This window comes from Salminus brasiliensis, chromosome 1 (genome assembly GCF_030463535.1).
Source record: "Salminus brasiliensis chromosome 1, fSalBra1.hap2, whole genome shotgun sequence".
Classification (NCBI taxonomy): Eukaryota; Metazoa; Chordata; class Actinopteri; order Characiformes; family Bryconidae; genus Salminus; species Salminus brasiliensis.
The window spans coordinates 62,827,218-62,844,185 of NC_132878.1; the positions used below are offsets into that span (position 1 = coordinate 62,827,218).

Genomic DNA, 16,968 nt, shown 5'->3' on the forward strand with positions numbered 1-16,968 from the left:
CATAAATATACAGAGTAATTATGTGTGTGTGTGTGTGTGTGTGTTTATCTATCTATCCATCTCTTTTTTTATAATAATGTTAAATCTGTTTAATTTAAATATATACCAACTTAACTGATTTAACTTTATTAGATTTGCTAAACCAGGTGCTAGATGATAAATACAAATAGCATTAAATTCTAATGAGGATACTACTTTAAATTAAATTAATATTATTCATATTTATTCTAATTTTACTGTTTCCCTTAGCATCTAAACTTTTACTGCCCAGAATTTAAATTCAAACCTTTGCACAGTATTGTACATATAAAAATATACACACACATACACATAAGTACATATTGTCGCTAAAACATTTGGGAACCTTTCATAATGTTGTCATCAGATCTTAAAACTAAGATGTGATCAGTCCAAAAACTAGATATACATAACTAAAAAAACTTTACTTTGAATTATTGATTAAAATTATTCAACATTAAATATTGTTGTGGGGGGAAATATATGAACCCCAGTAACTGGTGTGGCTGGTAAGCAGCAAGAACTTCAAAGGATTTTAGTTCCTATTGGTGATTTGCTGTGTTATCTTGAACTGCTCTTTTTAGGTCCTTTCACAGCAGTCCTTTCATTTCTATTGGGTTAAAGCCTTGATCTCCAAAATCTTGAATTTCTCCTACTTGTGTGCTCAGGGCTGCTGTCTTGCTACATTAACCACTTAAGGTTATAGTTCACAGGCAAATACCCAGAAATCCTCCTGTAGAATGTCTGTTGGTATTGGCCTGTGTGAACCTGTGTTTAAAGATTTTAATAGTGAATACTCAAATTGATGTTCTTAAACTATGAGAGGGCCTGCTGAACTCATACCTGATTACCATCTATTTGATTTAAACACCTCAACACTTCAAGTACCCTTTAAATGAACACATACTCTTAGAGGTTCACATACTTTTTTCTGACAAAAATATCAGTAACACTTTACTTGGATGGTCCATTATAGATGCCTTGTAGATGCTCACCAGACATTCAACTAACCTTCCATTGTATGCCTATATAAAATGCAACTGAACTCTAAGTTCTAACATTTCTACTTACCCTGGCAGCTGAGCGCAGCTCCTTGTAGTTGGTCTGCAGTCTGTCCATGTTCTCTTTGATGGAGGGAGAGTGCAGGAGAGCCAGCAGCGTTTCCCCTTTCTCTATTACTGAGCTCACAGCAGAATTACGAGACAGCAGAGCCTGCTCCACAGCCTGGGTATACAGCACATTAAAATACTATTCACACACTCAGAAAACTACAAAATTCTTTAAGGTTTCCTACACATTCGCGATAACAATTCATGTGCAGTTATTAGAATAGCAAACAACAGCCTGTATATTGTTTCTACAGATACAGTATCTGTGTACAAATATGCATTTATTATACTGTTGCTCCTATGTTTGCCTGACTTTCTTTTAAGAATAATTTCATGGTTCTTGTACCTTATATTTAGCGAGCTGTGCTCTTCTCTGGTAGAGTTCAGCTTTGGGTTCCACAGTAGAGCTAAGCAGAGCTCTAGTCTCGCTCAGCCACTGCAGCTGGGCCTTGTAGCGTTCCTGAAACTCTTTATACAGCAGAATGTGCCTCTCTGTGGTGCAGTGCTCAGCTCTAAGCCCCAGGATCAGCTCCTCTAGACGAGATCGGCCAGCCTGCACATCCTTCTCCAGCTTAGAGGCACTGCTGTCGTCTAGAAAAGAGATGGCCTGCTCAACCTTCTTACGAAGAGTCTTCAGCAGGCGGTGGCCGTGATCCATGTCTCCCTGTAGCGACTGATAGATTGGAAGAGAGATAAAAATGTAGGGAAAAACTGAGTTGCCAAACCTAACTATAAGAACTAATGAATTTATCATTTGAAAACTAGGAAAAAGGAAAGGTAAAACATATTTTCTCTCTAATTAGTGAATTCAGTTACTGTAAAGGACACTCACTGCGGACACTTGTGTTTAGGTGAGCACACATAGCTTGTTTAATCTCCATGCAAAAGGCAATAAATGGCATCCAAATCCATTATGGCATGCAGCCTTATATAGCATCCTCCTCTCCGACACTGCCATCAGCGAGTCCAACTCCACACCCACAACATCACTGGCCTGTTGGCGTCAGCCACCCTTAGCCTTCTGCCCCAGCATGCAACAGCATAGAGGATAGTACTTGCCACCACAGACACATAGAAGATAGAGGAGCCCCAAAGTAATGCACTATAAAGTGAATAGGGCAAGAATTCACAGCTAAAATATCCATTTTGGCTGGTGGTGGGGTTGGAGGAGGGCAATAGCCTGTTTATAAACTCAGTGACAAAACCAATCAAAAAAGCGAGATATTTCCTAAAACGATGAATAAAGTGTCCCAGCTAATGAATCCGAGACTTTTACTGCTGACCAATAATCTTCATAGTTGTCTTATAACAAATCGGATCTGTTATATTGGATCTGTTATATTGGATAAACTATGGGTAAAACTACCCATTATTCAGTGCTGGAGACTTCTTCCATATACCCAGGATGAAGTCTGCATTCTGAAAGATGTGGTTCAAACCAAAAGTGGTCTAAAATCTCATCAACAGAACGAAGCTTTATAAGTTAAAGCACCCTATATACAGCTTTTGATGCGTCACTGAGCTATCGCTTTAAGACAAGCACTGTGCTGGATGCTCATAAAGAAGATGGTCCCAAAACAGATCAATCAAACAACAGGGACAAAGCAAATGATGACTTCCTGCTTGTGAAAGCTCCAGAACGTGTCAGTGCGGGTGGGGCTCTGGGTCACGGGAGCACTCCTCTGAAATGGACTTTTCTTTTTCACTCTTTGAAGCCTGCCGGGCCCTTGACACCTGTGTGCTGAGTCTTGGCAAAGCTTCGGCCGGAGATATGAGAGGAAGACCCAATTACCGGGCCTTAAATAGAGCTGCCACAGCAGGGTTTCCCCGGCAACACACACATTCCCCCGCCCCCTTTATCAGCCACACTCCACTTCTAAGCTGGAGGCTTCTCCATATGATATCAGACTGTTGTCTCAACAAAGAGCAGCACATAACAGGCTGGTGCCATTGCTGGGTGCAGCACTGCTGCGAAGACACCAGAGGATTCAGCCCTTTAATGATGAACTTCACAGACAGAGACAGGCAGATGGATCAGAAGTTATCAAGCTGGAACGAGAGCTTTAAAGAAGCTGACAGTAGATCTATGAGATCGAAGGCTGTGATAAACTGTACAGTTCTGTGAAAAATCAATGTTATACAATTTTCTCCTAAAGCTGTCTGAAGTTTACTTCTATGGTGTTGCGCTGGTGCTATGAAAGCTAATGCAGCTAACTAGTAATGGAGGATTACATATACTGAATAGCATCATGCTACCAGCCACAAGTTGTTAAAGGGGTCGTATCATGGAAAACACTGCTTTGAAAAGAAGCAGGAGAAACCCGTCATGTGCGAGACATATTTTGAGAAAATAAAGAAATCCACTTTCGGCTGTAGCTAGCCACAACACTTTTCACAGTAACAGATTTTGAGTTGATGACAGTTTCAGGTATAAAACCTGCTAAATATTTGCTGGTGGCTTGCAAGGCATCGGCGATCACTCAGCGAACTCTCGTATCCTCACTTTCAGCAATTCACACATAGCATCAAGCCAGCATCCAAGCAATTTCTGATTTGCCACCCACCTAAGGTTTTCGTCCATCTCCAAAAACCAACGGCAATTCGAAAAATGGGGCTATCGGAGTGTGTAGTATGAACCTGGCATTAGCAGCGCACCAAGCCAAAGTAGTCAGTGGAGCATCAACATGATGAACTCTAATTTTAAGGTAAAAACGCTACATAGTATTGCTTTAAAAAATCCAGAGTAGACTTTCTTATACTTTTTCCGCCACTGTCTGTCACACCGTTATTTACATATGTGGATGACATTTCTGATCAAATTCAGGGTCTGGATTTACAAAAGTGTCTTAAGAAATAAATTCTTCTTAGATGTTTATTAGTCCTAGTTTATTTTCTTAACTTTATGCTTAAGATAAAGTGATTTTTTTCAGACATTATGTGAATATTCACTTAAGAAAGATTCTATGAACTGGTATTCTCCAAAAGTATTTTTTCTCAGCTTTACAATTGCCTCACACAGGTATTCAATAGGTACAACAGGTCAGTTAAATTATAGCTGATTTACAAGAATCAATGTCTAACTTCACCAGATTGAGAGTGGAGATGTGTACGTAAGGGAAATTCACTTCTGGCTCTTGTTTACTGAAAAATGTTTGAATCCTACATTTTGCTCTTCAACTCACGTGTTTAACTGAATATAAAAAAAATAAAAATGGTATTTTGCATTGTTTATAAGCTGTGTTTATAAGCTTTGCAACATAAATGTCTATGTAACAATATGTGGCATAAATTGATATAAATGAGATGAGATAAATGAGATAAATGAATCTGATCTGATCCAATCTATCCTGAAGCAGTATACAATCACACTGAGAGATGTGGTTAGTTGTGTGTTTTCTGGGGTAGTGGGATAGTCAAGTATTTGAGTAGTTGACACATGATAGCCTCCTATTAGAGGCTCATCTTAAGTAAAATGCTTTAATTATAGCTCATTTATATTATGAGGCCTACATATCAGTATAGTGTCAGTATCAGCCAATACTCATTTCAATACTGGTATCAGAATGGTAAACGACTATGTGCTTTACTCCTTAGACGTCTCTCCACTGTCACTGTGAATCCTTTTACGTGCACTGGATGTTGTTGTGTATGAATTAATGTGTACAGCATGTGTATGTGTGTGTATCTGAGGATGTGTGTGTATGTTAGAGGTATCCTTTGAATTACTGGTCTATTCTAACTAGATAAGGCTAAATGCCATAAATGTAAATGTAAATGTATGTTTGTGTGTTTGAGAGTGTACAGAGACTATGCCCTTTTGCTACTGAGCATCTGTGCTGGGCTATTGATCCCACAAGCATGGATTACATGATAAGTCTGAGCTACAGAAGAGGTCTCTTTGTGAGTGCCAGTTTTGTGCCAGAAAGAGAGCGAGAGAGTGAGAGAGAGAGAGAAACGAAGAAATGAGAGTAGAAAAACAATAATAAAAGAGATGATAGAGAGACTTATAGTGAAGGTGTGTAAGAAGAAGAAAAGGCAAATAAAGGAAGAGAAGAGACAGATACAGAGCGAGAGAGTTAGAGAGAGACCGAGCGAGTGGGCATATAACACTGAAGAGGCAAGGGCATTGCATCAATTACAGTGTCTGTGCCAGCAGGTTCCACAGACAGGCCGCTCCTTCATCTCCTCTTTCACAGTGGGGAGTGTGTGCAAGTGTGTGTGTTCGTATGCACATGTGTGTGTCTGTGCATTGCAGTGGGACACTAAGCCCCTCTCCACTCTCTGAAGCTGTTTGTGCTTTGTCTTCATAAGGATATGATCAATACCCCTGCTTCATGCCTCACAACACACACTCACAAATACACACACACACACACACACACACTCAAACTGTCTCAAACAGGGATACAAAACTGTGCCAAGCCCATAGAGACATAAGTAACATGTAGTTGTGCGAGTGTTTTTTTGTTTTTTTTTTCAGTCCGAATCAATGGCTCTTGAGAATCATTGTGGTGAAAATGTGCTACAATTTCCTTTCCTAAAACACAACCACATCTGAGTCTGTGCATCCTTTCATCAGAATTTACTAATTTTTTAAGGTCTGGACAGCATTTGAATGCCAAATAAATCAGTTACTGTAAAGCTGCAACAGAATACATGTATTTAATAGTACTTCTGTTTAAATAGTATGTGACTTTAGTTGGGGTGAGAAAATGATCAGACGTTGATTAACAGGCCTATTTACGACCCTGTTATTTAGCCACAGGTAAAAAAACTAAATATATATATTAATTAGTAATAACCTATACATCACAAGATGAAGTTGCTTTATATCCACCCCAGCTTTACTTTGTATCAGATGAATAGCGGCATAGTCAGATGGTAGCATCTGTGAAAATCCTGTACTATTACTACTACTTTGTTAGTCCACATGGTGCTATCATTCCAGATGTTGCTTTGCTGGTTCTGTATCCTTCTGCTTGTCAACAAATGCATGTGTACAGCTGTCTTTGAGGGTGGGGCTCAAAGTGTGATTTGTATTTACTACAGTAGGGTAAAAGTAAACTATAGTTAACAACTGTAGGGATGCCCAGTAGCAAAAAATACTAATTTTCACCTAATGTGCTGTAAACCAAAGTTAAAATGATTAATGGCCACATAGCCACAGTAGTATACTTTTGAAAATGCTAGCAATGTTTGGGTGTTTAGCCAACTTCTACTTGCACTGGCCACCAACACTCCCCACTGTGGTTACAGTAGTAACTTTACATAGATTCACAAAAGTTCACTTCACACTGAAAAAATGGAACCCATGCATGATTAAACTGCTCTGGCAATGATATGAGTTTTCACTCAATTTGAGACATTCTCTAGGAAATGTTATTTTTCGAAAACGGACTTGACTAAAGATCATCAAGTCAAGACAAATCTTTAGGATGATTGGGAGAGTTGTAATATTTGCAAGCTTTGACACAGTGTTAAGTGATAATTAAGAGTTAATCTACAGAAGTCAATTAATGTAAAAACACATTTTAATAAAAAAGGCTGTTAATTCAAATCCACAGTGCACTTTTTAATGGAGATGCTCATGCAATAAAACTGATTAGAATAAATTAATTTCTTCCTTTATTACTAAGACAAGGCTGGTGTATTCACAGTGGCATACCTCCAACCTCTTCATCTTTTTCTCCATGGTAGTACGGTCCAGGGCTTCCTTGCTTTCGCTGACGGTTCTAAACTCCGCTGCTGCTACGCTCTGCCAGACAGAGAAGGTCCTGAGGGTGCTCTGAGCCTCCGCAATGCTCATAATTTCCTCTTGGAGCTGTTTGACAGTCTCCTGTGTGTCAGAGCATTAAGCAGAAAATGATTCTGGTATTACACAAATACATTACACATAAACAAACATTTCAGTGTCGACTGAGAATAGCCAATTTCCACTTCTGTTCTACATTCAGGCCTTTGGCACCGCACAGAAAGACAGTGTTGCTCAAATGCAGTACTTTTTCACGTTATTTCTCCATACTTTAAATGCACTGTTCATAGAGCACTTAATCCTGAGAATTGTGTATTGTTGATTTTTCATTTCTTTCGGTCATGGCTCATAAAGCACTTCACACTGACATCCAGATGCCAAGGCACGCGACTCCAATTAAGACTTATTGCTGAGCACACACACAACTCTCGACTGCAGTGCATGTGGCAGCCTGTCGTTTCTCTGTGAATAATTACACACTCCTCCAATGCGCAAGGTGGGTGGATGGGTGTGAGCGAAGTGTGTTAGAGAGTGAGGTGTTACAGCAGGTGTAAAAATCAATTCCACTGTTGCCACGGCAGCAGCGGCGGCAGGAGCGGACACAGGAGTGAAAGAATGGCTTTTTTATTGTTTAATTACCTGCTTAAGCCCCGTATGTTGGACAGACATTGATTTTGCCCTGTTTTCCCCCCTCTTTTTGTCTTTCAAGAGGGAGCCGGGGGATAAAGATGGGTTATTCTGCCAGACAGCTGAGAAATTACACTCATCAGTATATAGTGGCAGCAGAACTTGTAGTTAGTAGGGTCTGTCACTATACCAGAATTTTGAATTTAAAAGTCTGCTTGCCAATAAATGAGAGGCTGGAGAGAGCTGTCTACCTGGTGCTTTCCTTTGAGCACATTGATAGCCTGGTGACGTTGCATCAGAGGCAGTTCGAAAAGAGGGAGTGGCAGATATGCAGTGTGCATGTATAGGAGGAGGCATTCGTGCATCCTCACCTACCCAATGTAGGGAGCCTAAGAAGTGGGTTGGGCAATTGGTTCTCTAAAACTGAGGAGAAAAAAAGGGAGTTTCCCTTTGCAAAATTAGGCAAACCAAATTAATGACTATATGCCCATAATTATACAGATACAGCCTTGTGCCTTATGATCTCAACAGTTGTGGGTATCAATCTGTAAAATGATCAATGAGCATGAAATGTTTGATGTTGTTTGCTGACCTGTATGCGAAGAAGCACTGCATGGTATCGGGCAGTCAGCTGAGTGACCCTAGTGCTGACCCTGGCACTGACATGGGCATCCTCTACAATTTGCTGTGCAAGAGTGCTGAGGCCCTCCATCTCAGACTGCTTCTGTCCAGCCTCCATCTGCCATTGCTAAAAAAAGAAAGAAAAAATGATGTCACAAAAAGTGATGACACAAATAGTTCGAAACCCAATTTCAGAGCACAGATTCCAGAACTAAATCCCATAGCCGCACTATGGGTACACCTGCCAAAATCACTCAGTCACAGCTGAGGAGTCTCTCACCAGCAGCTGCTGCAGCTGGACGTCTTTTGTAGTGGAATCTGAGAGCCTGTGACTCCTCAGCTTCACTTTGCGTTCAAGGTCTTCCAGCCACTGGTCAAAGCTCTGGAAGCAGCCCTCTAGCTCCTGGAGTCTGATGAGGGCCTGCTCCACCTGGGACTTTGTGTCTCTCATCCTGTCCTGATACTCTTGCCACTCCCTCTGTGCTGTCTCCAGGGCCCGCTCCTCAATCTGTGGGATGCCCCAGGGGACAACCTGTTCGCGACTGGCCAGCGCCGACTTCAGCAAGGTTAGGCCGTCTGAACAATGTAACTGCAGCGCCTAGAAAAGGGATACAATTTGGATACCTTTATGTACATATTCATATCAATGTACTCTTCTACTTTAAAATGACTGTGAACTGCCTGAATTTCCATCGCAGATTCATTCCCGCATGACTCCTTTTAATGGGAATAGGAATGTGACAAAGGAGAGCTACCTTAACTGATGTCAAAACACTGGCCCTGCAGATATTTTTTGCATTTCTTATTTACTTTAAAATAAATTCACACTAAAGAAATCTAACCCCAATACCTTATGAAATAAGGTAAAATGACCACAACAAAGTACTTGACTGGACTTATAATGTTAATAAATATCTTCCCAATATCAGTCTTTCAGATGTGATCAGGCCTATTCTACTTTCAGGAGGACAAGTAACAGCTTGACAAGTTTGGAATCCATACTGTTAATTGTAATCAAAATAAAAAATTGTGGGGGATTCTTTTGAAGGTAGCTATAACAGTTCTTGTTATCCTGAAGAACCTGAAATATAAAAAAACATAAAAACATATGCATGCACATATTATACTCACTTCCAATTCTTTCAGAGTGTTCTCCAGAGTGTCCACATCTCCATCTAGGGGTGAAAGCAGAGCCAGACTGCTTTGCTCTTGCTCCAGCCAGTCCTCAAACATGTGGAGTCCCCGCTGGTACTCCTGGTGTACCAGTACCAGTTCTTCTGCCTTGTTGACTGCAGCCTGAAGCACCAAAGGGACAGATTTGCTTAAAACGTGCCTGTTCATTCACATTAAAGCCTGTTAAATCTCTGTTTCTCTGCTTCCCATTTCGGACACTCTAAAACACCGATTTATCGCTACTGTGTCAAGTAAGACATTGTTTCCTTTGCTTCTGTTTAAACAGCTCTACCTTGGCTTTGGCCTTGACGGCTTCATATCGCTCATTGAGTTTGTGAACTTCCTGTTGGGTGGCCAAGTGCTCCGTCATGTTGGAGCCCTTTGTGGCGATGGTGTCCAGAGGGCTGGAGCGACTCAACACTTCCTCAAAAAGCAGCTGCCCCAAGCAGAACACAAAAGGATTCAGTCAGTGGGTCCTCTTAAGCTGTAATTCAGGTTTAGTCCAAGTATAATTGTATTTTAAGCTCTATGGGGGTTTACTGCACATGAAAATAAATGCCTTGAATGTTTAAAAGAAGGCAGTCATCTATTTTTCTATATAGCAAACGTCTGAACATATACACCAGAAGGAGGAGTTACAGACTATGCCTAGACTTCATAATGCACCTTAGCCTTGCGCAAGTTGGCAGTCTTGTCCCTCATCTCGGTGTAGTGTTTATCCGAGCTCCCCAGACTCTCCTCCACTCGTTCCAACCAGCCCTCAAACTGGCTCACGTCCTCCTGATAGCTGGTCCAGTGGGACAAGGCACCTTCCAGCTGGCTGCAGGTGCAACACACAGATAAGTGTTCATTAAGCTGAACCTATTCTCTCACGAACTTACTGCACAGTATACAGAAATGGGCATGGATGCAATTATAAATGCCATGAAATCCATGAAACACTGTTCTTATGAAGCAGCATTCCTACAGGGCAGCACTTCAACCCTGGACATTTACCCTAACATCATATTGGTTACAAAAAACAAATTACTACCAAATTACCCTCAAACAACACAACACAACATGTTTTCCAATGGTTCTTAAACCTAGACAATTGATCTACATAGAACCAGGATAACTAGGAAGCACCATTTGGGTGGTAAACTGTTTCTTTGTCTGGTTAAAGGGTTGGAACTGGTGGAACATCATTAGTAGACTCTAGTATAACCTTATATTAAAGTCGTAGTAAAATACTGACTAAAAAGAATGACTCATGACAAGACCTTTTGCACTGAATAGTTCCTGAGAGGAGCAAATCCCAAGAGTCTTTAAGGTCCTGAATTTGTTTGCGGACCACAGGTACTCCTTCTGCAGAGGTGTTCCTTTGGACTGCTTCTCCTCTGGTGATAAGCATCTTCAGCTGGATCTCCCTCTCCTGGCGAGCCGTCAGTAGATCCTGCAAGACCATCTCAGTACTGTTATGCCCTTATTCTTAATATCACCTTTGACTGAACCATGACTATGACCTTCATATAAAGCAAAGTGCTTCAAATCCTGCCTGAAGGGCTGTTGTCCAACATGAGTTAAGGATTTCCCTACCCAACCAGACTCACTACACTTGGTGATTAACAGACAACATGACCCAGGTGTGTTTGAGGTGGGAAATTCCCAAATCATGCTGAACACTAATGTTCCAGCCCTGGATTTGAAGAACGCAGATAAAATGTAATCTGTCTGAATGATGAACACCATGCAGCTTTCAAGGATTCACCGGGTAAACACATGGTTAGTGCATTGTTTTCTAAAGAACAAAAGTCTTTGAAGTACCTCCAGATGGCCCATTCTGGTGACCAGCATGCTCTTATCAGCTGTAGTGGACCGGCAGGTCTCAAGGATCTTCTGTGCCTCTGAAACCCAGCTTTGAAGCTCTTGTAAACCCTGTGAGAAGAGCTGGTGTTCTCCCACTACACGCTCAATCCTTGACACTTTCTCCTGCATGGGCCACAGTGTGACAAAAGTACTGAAATACATATGTGGTGCATGGAATCATTCTAGCAGAGACATGATAAACAGAAGGGCAAGTAGAATTCAATGTGATACAGGTGAGTGCTTTTCATTTCTGTGCTCCACTCAGCACTTGACCAGCCACATTAATTATCTGTCCTTTACCAAGAAAGCAGAGTCTATTACTTCAGAAGAGGGTGGACAGGTTAGCCAGTGAAGTGCTTCTCTATGTTTAGATTATCATTAATCACACAGGATCACCATCAGATGCATAAAACAGTTTCTATGGTCATTTCTATTCTGTAGTACCTTATGCTCTGGAAAATTAAATGTATTATGCATAAGGGCAAAATTTTGCAAAGAGCAATACCAGCAATGCAGTTTTCTACACAAGTTATGCTGGACATAATAAAGCCAAAATGCTGGGCATTCTTCCCTGAAATGGAACACAGAGGATAATGCCACTGATGGATGCCCTGGATAATGCACTTTGCAGGTATGAATTGATATAAATAAAGAAAAATATCACTATTAAAACAAGACCACAAATATCTTTATTAGTATATCTTAATTATTGATTCTCTTTTTTGGCTTCATACCAATATACCATATCAATACTATTCTATACCAATATAGTACCAATATTAAGGCTGTCAATTGGCAAGAACCTGGCGATACTACACGCATACAGGGGTTACAATTAAATTTATATTGCGATATCATGCTAAACTGTAAGCAACACAATATATATTGCGATTTTTCATTAATAAAAAATTAGAATAATTGTCATAGGATTAAAAAAACACCAGTATCTGCACAAAATCTAAGTAAAAGAAAAGTTCTTTTTATACAATCAGAACAGTGGGATCTGAAGTGCAATACTGCTTCCTAGCAGTCAGGGTTTAAACACAACACTAAATGAACCACTTCCTCCACAAATCTTAGCATGTAAACTATTCACTAAAAACAATACTGTGTTTGAGATTCAATACAGTTTGCAAAACATAATATTGCAATACTTTGATATCAATATTTTCTTACACCCTAAACCAATATGCTAAACTTTATCATTTATATTAGTACATCCCTAGATATAACAACTTTCCTCCATAATCAGTGGCAGCATAATAAGAAAGCTTGCAAGGCTGTGTGGTGACATGAACAGGTGGGTACACAGGAGTTAAATAGGTTACCTTAGTCCGGTTGCTGAGGGCCAGGTAGCGTGCTGCTAGCTGGCAGACCCGGTGCACAAATCCCTTCCCAGCAGCCTGACCCTCCCACAGGCTATGAGCTCTCTCCCTCAGCCCTCCCAGCTCTGGCTCCTTGGAGCACATCTCCTCCAGCACGGACTGAGGGCGCGAGGGGAACAGGGCAAGCAGGCAGGAGTAAAGAACAAAACAAAAAAAACAAACAGGAGAGAGGAGGGCCCATGCCATGAGAACACCCAGACACATACAAATGACACCAGAATCCAACACAAGATAAATTAAACACAGCATCCACCAACAGGCGAAGACAAAACATACAGGATGAGCAATTACAGAAAGTGCTCAACAAGCATCTTTCTGGCCCTTTAGATAAGAAAATAAAAACAGATGAAATCAGTTGTTTAACAGATAATGCTTATGACCATAACATCCATTATGGATGCACTCTATAAAGGGATTAAGAGAGGAGAGTGGAAGAAAGGGAGAGGCAGAAAGGGTAGAGGGAGGATTATCGTTACGAGGGCTGCTGGACTCGCCATCTAGATGCGCTGCAGGATGCGTAATTACCAACAGCGCAGACAAAAAGGCCTGGCAAGGCAATGAAGTATGAAATACACACAGAAACAGACGCAGGAACAATGAAATGCTCTTCTGCAGTAGTTATCTATCTTGTGAGTCCTTTTATTATAACTGTTATCATGCCTATTGAAGACTGATGGAGGCGAGGCTCTCAGAGACCACAATTAATTACATTTCAGTCTAATCCTCTACTGTGGCAAAAGCTTGAGTCAGCAGAATCAACAGTGAGTGACTGTCTGAGGTAATTTCATTATCCCACGCAGAGGGTAACTTTATTGAACCATCTGAATAGAACACACCATGGTCATATCTCACTTCATTTCAAATGGTCATTTCATTAATTGGATGGTGCAGATAGTAAAGTGCTTCTTTCATTTCTGTTAAAAGAAAATTAAAAAACTGAAATTTTGAGACAGGGAGTCATCCAATATTTTGGAAATGGCAAGAATGAAATAGACATATTTCTGCTCGCAGATTTCATAATCACTTTTGAAATATATATTATACCTTTTATACTTAACAAACATAACTTATTATTTACGCCTACTTCATTATCCTAAATTCTTCCTAAAAAAAACAACTTTTTTTTTAAGTTCTTACAAAACAAAGACTCAAAATAAATCAAAATAGCCCTACATTTCATACCGACTATGCTTCAATACGGTCAGGCCCTTCTGCCAAAAAAGTAGTTCCACAACAGATGATTTTTTGCTATTAAACGCAAACAATTCCAAAACACAAGGACTGACCAGGTGGAAGTTTGTTAAGGTACGCATCAAACCCTCTATGCAGTTGCTGTATAGCTGCTGATACCATAAGGCTCTCAAAAACTGTCAAAACATTAGGTTCAGTCAGAGACGCTATAGACGAGGAGACCAGCCATGAGTTGAGATATGAATTGGAGCTCCTACAACGCTCAACATGGTGTCTGTTTATGGATAAACTCCCACCCTTCAACAAAAACATCCAATTTGGCAAGAGCCGAAACAAATTTCATGAAAAGAAATTTCAAAAAAACAAATTCATGTTTTTTGTGCTTTATTGAGCCTAAAGCTACAAACTGTTCATTGAGAGAGGTTTTTGTCAGATTTTATCAGTGATTTAAAGTAATTTGACCCTCAGTTTCTAGTATTTTGGTTTCTCCTCGTTCATAGAGATGGGAGCCTGGTCGTTTGTGAGTGGAAATGACTTTGTGGTTTTGGACATTTGTCTATATTCATCAAAAGAATAACCATAATCTTCTTTTATAACTACATGACAGATACATCACATCTAGAGTCATTCCCTAAATCAACAATCACTCAATTTAGGGTAATCAGAGACAAGGCAAGTCTCTAGCAGGTTGAGGACATCTGGTTAATATCAGGTAGAATAACTGCAGCAGATAACTGTGGTTTTAAAGGTGCTGAGATAGTGAGAAGGAAGCCCTTGTTTTGCTGAGCTTATTACCTGTAGTTTGCACAGCTCCAGTTTCTTGGCAGGCAGGTCATGGAGGCGAGCACTGCTATCTTGCACAGTGACCTCTGTTCTGTTTAACCAATCCTGAAGAGGCTGCACGCTCTCCTCAAACGCCTGCATGCGAGACTGCAGACCCTGCACACAAACAGAGATAAGGAGAGGTCTCACAAACACACTTGCACACTGAGGCTACACATATATGCGTTTCTGCATGCACATCTTTGAGTATTGTTCTTTCACTGGCTTCGTGTCTGCACACAGAACCGCTCTTCATCCTGGAGAGATGACAGAGGAGATGCTTTGAGGTCTCTCAACAGATTGAAAAACTGATTAACATTGACATAACTGATATGATGTGATATCACAATATCCATAAAAGCACTATTTTCACTACAACTATATAATAAAAAAGAAGAGGAAGAAGGACTTAATCAAATCAAACATCATGAGCTAGTGTGTAGCAAAAAACATACTGCTAAAACAACTGTGGCTTGTTCCCCGTCTTTTTATGGAAAACGTTCATCACTGTCTTCAACTGTTCTGTGAAGACAACCTGCTATTTGTAGGCTTGTTATGTTTACCACTGTATTCTGTGAGCTGATTCAACTGTCCTACTCACCAGTTCTGCATAATTCATAGTGTGAACAGCAAAATTATGATGCTTTCAAACAAGCCTATTCTAATAGTAGGCTGTGCATGGCAAGTGGCAAAACATTGATTTGCTTACTTGCATGAGCCTGCTGCTGCATTAACGTTGATTAACGTTCTAGGTCATATCTCTTTACTCTTGAAGGTGGGGCTGTGGTTCATCATTTCCATAAAAATCCATTCATAAGACTTTGGGCCAGATTTATACAACCCAGTGGTAACTATGCTACACATGGTATTGCAGTCTTGTTCATAAAGACACCATGCTGTTACTCTCTTTACCACTACAGTATTTGTACATGTGATCTCAGTAACAGCCAGTAAACATCAGCTTATTAACACACTGTGGAATATTAAAGACCAATGCTTCACAAGTGTTTGGGTCTCAAAATGAACTGTTCATATCACTGTGGAAAACAAGCTGGTTTAAAAATACTCAAATTCTCCAGAATCCTTCACAAAAAAGTCAAGTTCATCTGACCTGCAACTGCACTGTTTTTCACAATACCCAATCCACACACATCAAAAATAAATTGTGAATAAAAATGTGTGCATGCACCAAGACCTGCCTGTGTGACCAAACATGTTTGAAAACATTATAGAGCTTTTTACTGGATCTGCATCAGGTATGTCAAAGTGGCACTTGCAATGTCTAATGTACTTTGTACAATTAAATGTTTATACCTATGCATAAAAAGGGAAACATATAATCATAATAAATAATAATGATGTATTTTAACATAATGTAATGTAATATATATATATTTAGTTATATATGTATAAATTTTCTTATTTCAATACAACATGCATGCACATGCATGTGTTATTAATATCAATCAGTCACACAGCCAAAATGCACTTTATTGGCACAGTCAGTATCTTCAGAATTAACAGGGTAATTACTGATTTTGCCAAATAAAAAACATAATCCTTAAAAACAGCAATCCTTGCAAAGAAATAACTAATCTTCTTACGCATATTTTCACAGATATCCTATGCTGATTATAAGCACTTGATTTTTGCAATCCGATTATGTAATCCAGATTACATGTAGTTCATTACTACCCAACGCTGCCAGTCACATTAAGAACTCCTAGCTGGGCTCATTCCTACCTGTAATAAGGTCTCTCTCTGCTGCAAGTTGTCCATCAGGCTCCTCCAGTCATCGCTGGCAGCACTGGCTTTGGCCCTGACCACCTCCATCCGGTCAGCCTGCACCACTGCGCTGAGCTGCTCCCCGTGGGCCAGGACGGCATCTAATCTGGCCTGGCCCTGCTCCCTGTCACTCATGAACTCCTGTGGCACACAACAGGCGAAACGTCACTCACACAGACACCAGCAGACGACAACAAATCAGAGGGCACTAAGTCCGATGAGTCACGTCCAGACATTGACAGCCCCCCAGCAGGGATCTCCCACCATCTGTGAAGCGCAAGCATGCTGCCTCTCCTTCCACCACACCCCGCCCCTTTTCTCCACTCAAACGGTATAGATGCAGTTGAGCATGAGCTAAAGCCTGTCTGCTGCCATATTGGTAGCTGAGGGTACTCAGTCAGGCAGAAACATTGTTCCACATTCAAGATGTAGACAACAGTAAATAAAAAATGAGCAGCCTGAATTTTCTCTCATTCATTTTTTCATGATCTGCGTGTCTGCACACAGACCTTTCTTTCACCTGCTCTCTGTCTAGTCCTGCTCTAGTCCATGAACTACAGTTCAAATGTCATCAATGTAAATGTAATGTCATTAATGTAAAATCATATAAAGTCAATTTCATTACAGACATACGTAT

General features: G+C 40.4%; 1 protein-coding gene across 6 annotated transcripts in view; it reads right to left on the reverse strand.

Annotated features, from left to right (window-relative positions):
* The window catches only part of syne1a (spectrin repeat containing, nuclear envelope 1a), a 165,590-nt gene that overhangs the window by 63,629 nt on the left and 84,993 nt on the right, over window positions 1-16,968 (reverse strand). For all 6 annotated transcript variants that reach the window (XM_072685563.1, XM_072685603.1, XM_072685554.1 and 3 more), the window contains exons 57-69: window positions 16,290-16,472; window positions 14,520-14,663; window positions 12,477-12,632; window positions 11,107-11,271; window positions 10,563-10,735; window positions 9,967-10,120; window positions 9,593-9,736; window positions 9,259-9,423; window positions 8,408-8,725; window positions 8,099-8,254; window positions 6,793-6,963; window positions 1,474-1,800; window positions 1,090-1,242 (exon numbers count right to left, since the gene is read on the reverse strand). In XM_072685563.1, coding sequence (XP_072541664.1) covers window positions 1,090-1,242; window positions 1,474-1,800; window positions 6,793-6,963; window positions 8,099-8,254; window positions 8,408-8,725; window positions 9,259-9,423; window positions 9,593-9,736; window positions 9,967-10,120; window positions 10,563-10,735; window positions 11,107-11,271; window positions 12,477-12,632; window positions 14,520-14,663; window positions 16,290-16,472 — 2,409 coding nt within the window. The remainder of the gene's footprint in view (window positions 1-1,089; window positions 1,243-1,473; window positions 1,801-6,792; window positions 6,964-8,098; window positions 8,255-8,407; window positions 8,726-9,258; window positions 9,424-9,592; window positions 9,737-9,966; window positions 10,121-10,562; window positions 10,736-11,106; window positions 11,272-12,476; window positions 12,633-14,519; window positions 14,664-16,289; window positions 16,473-16,968) is intronic.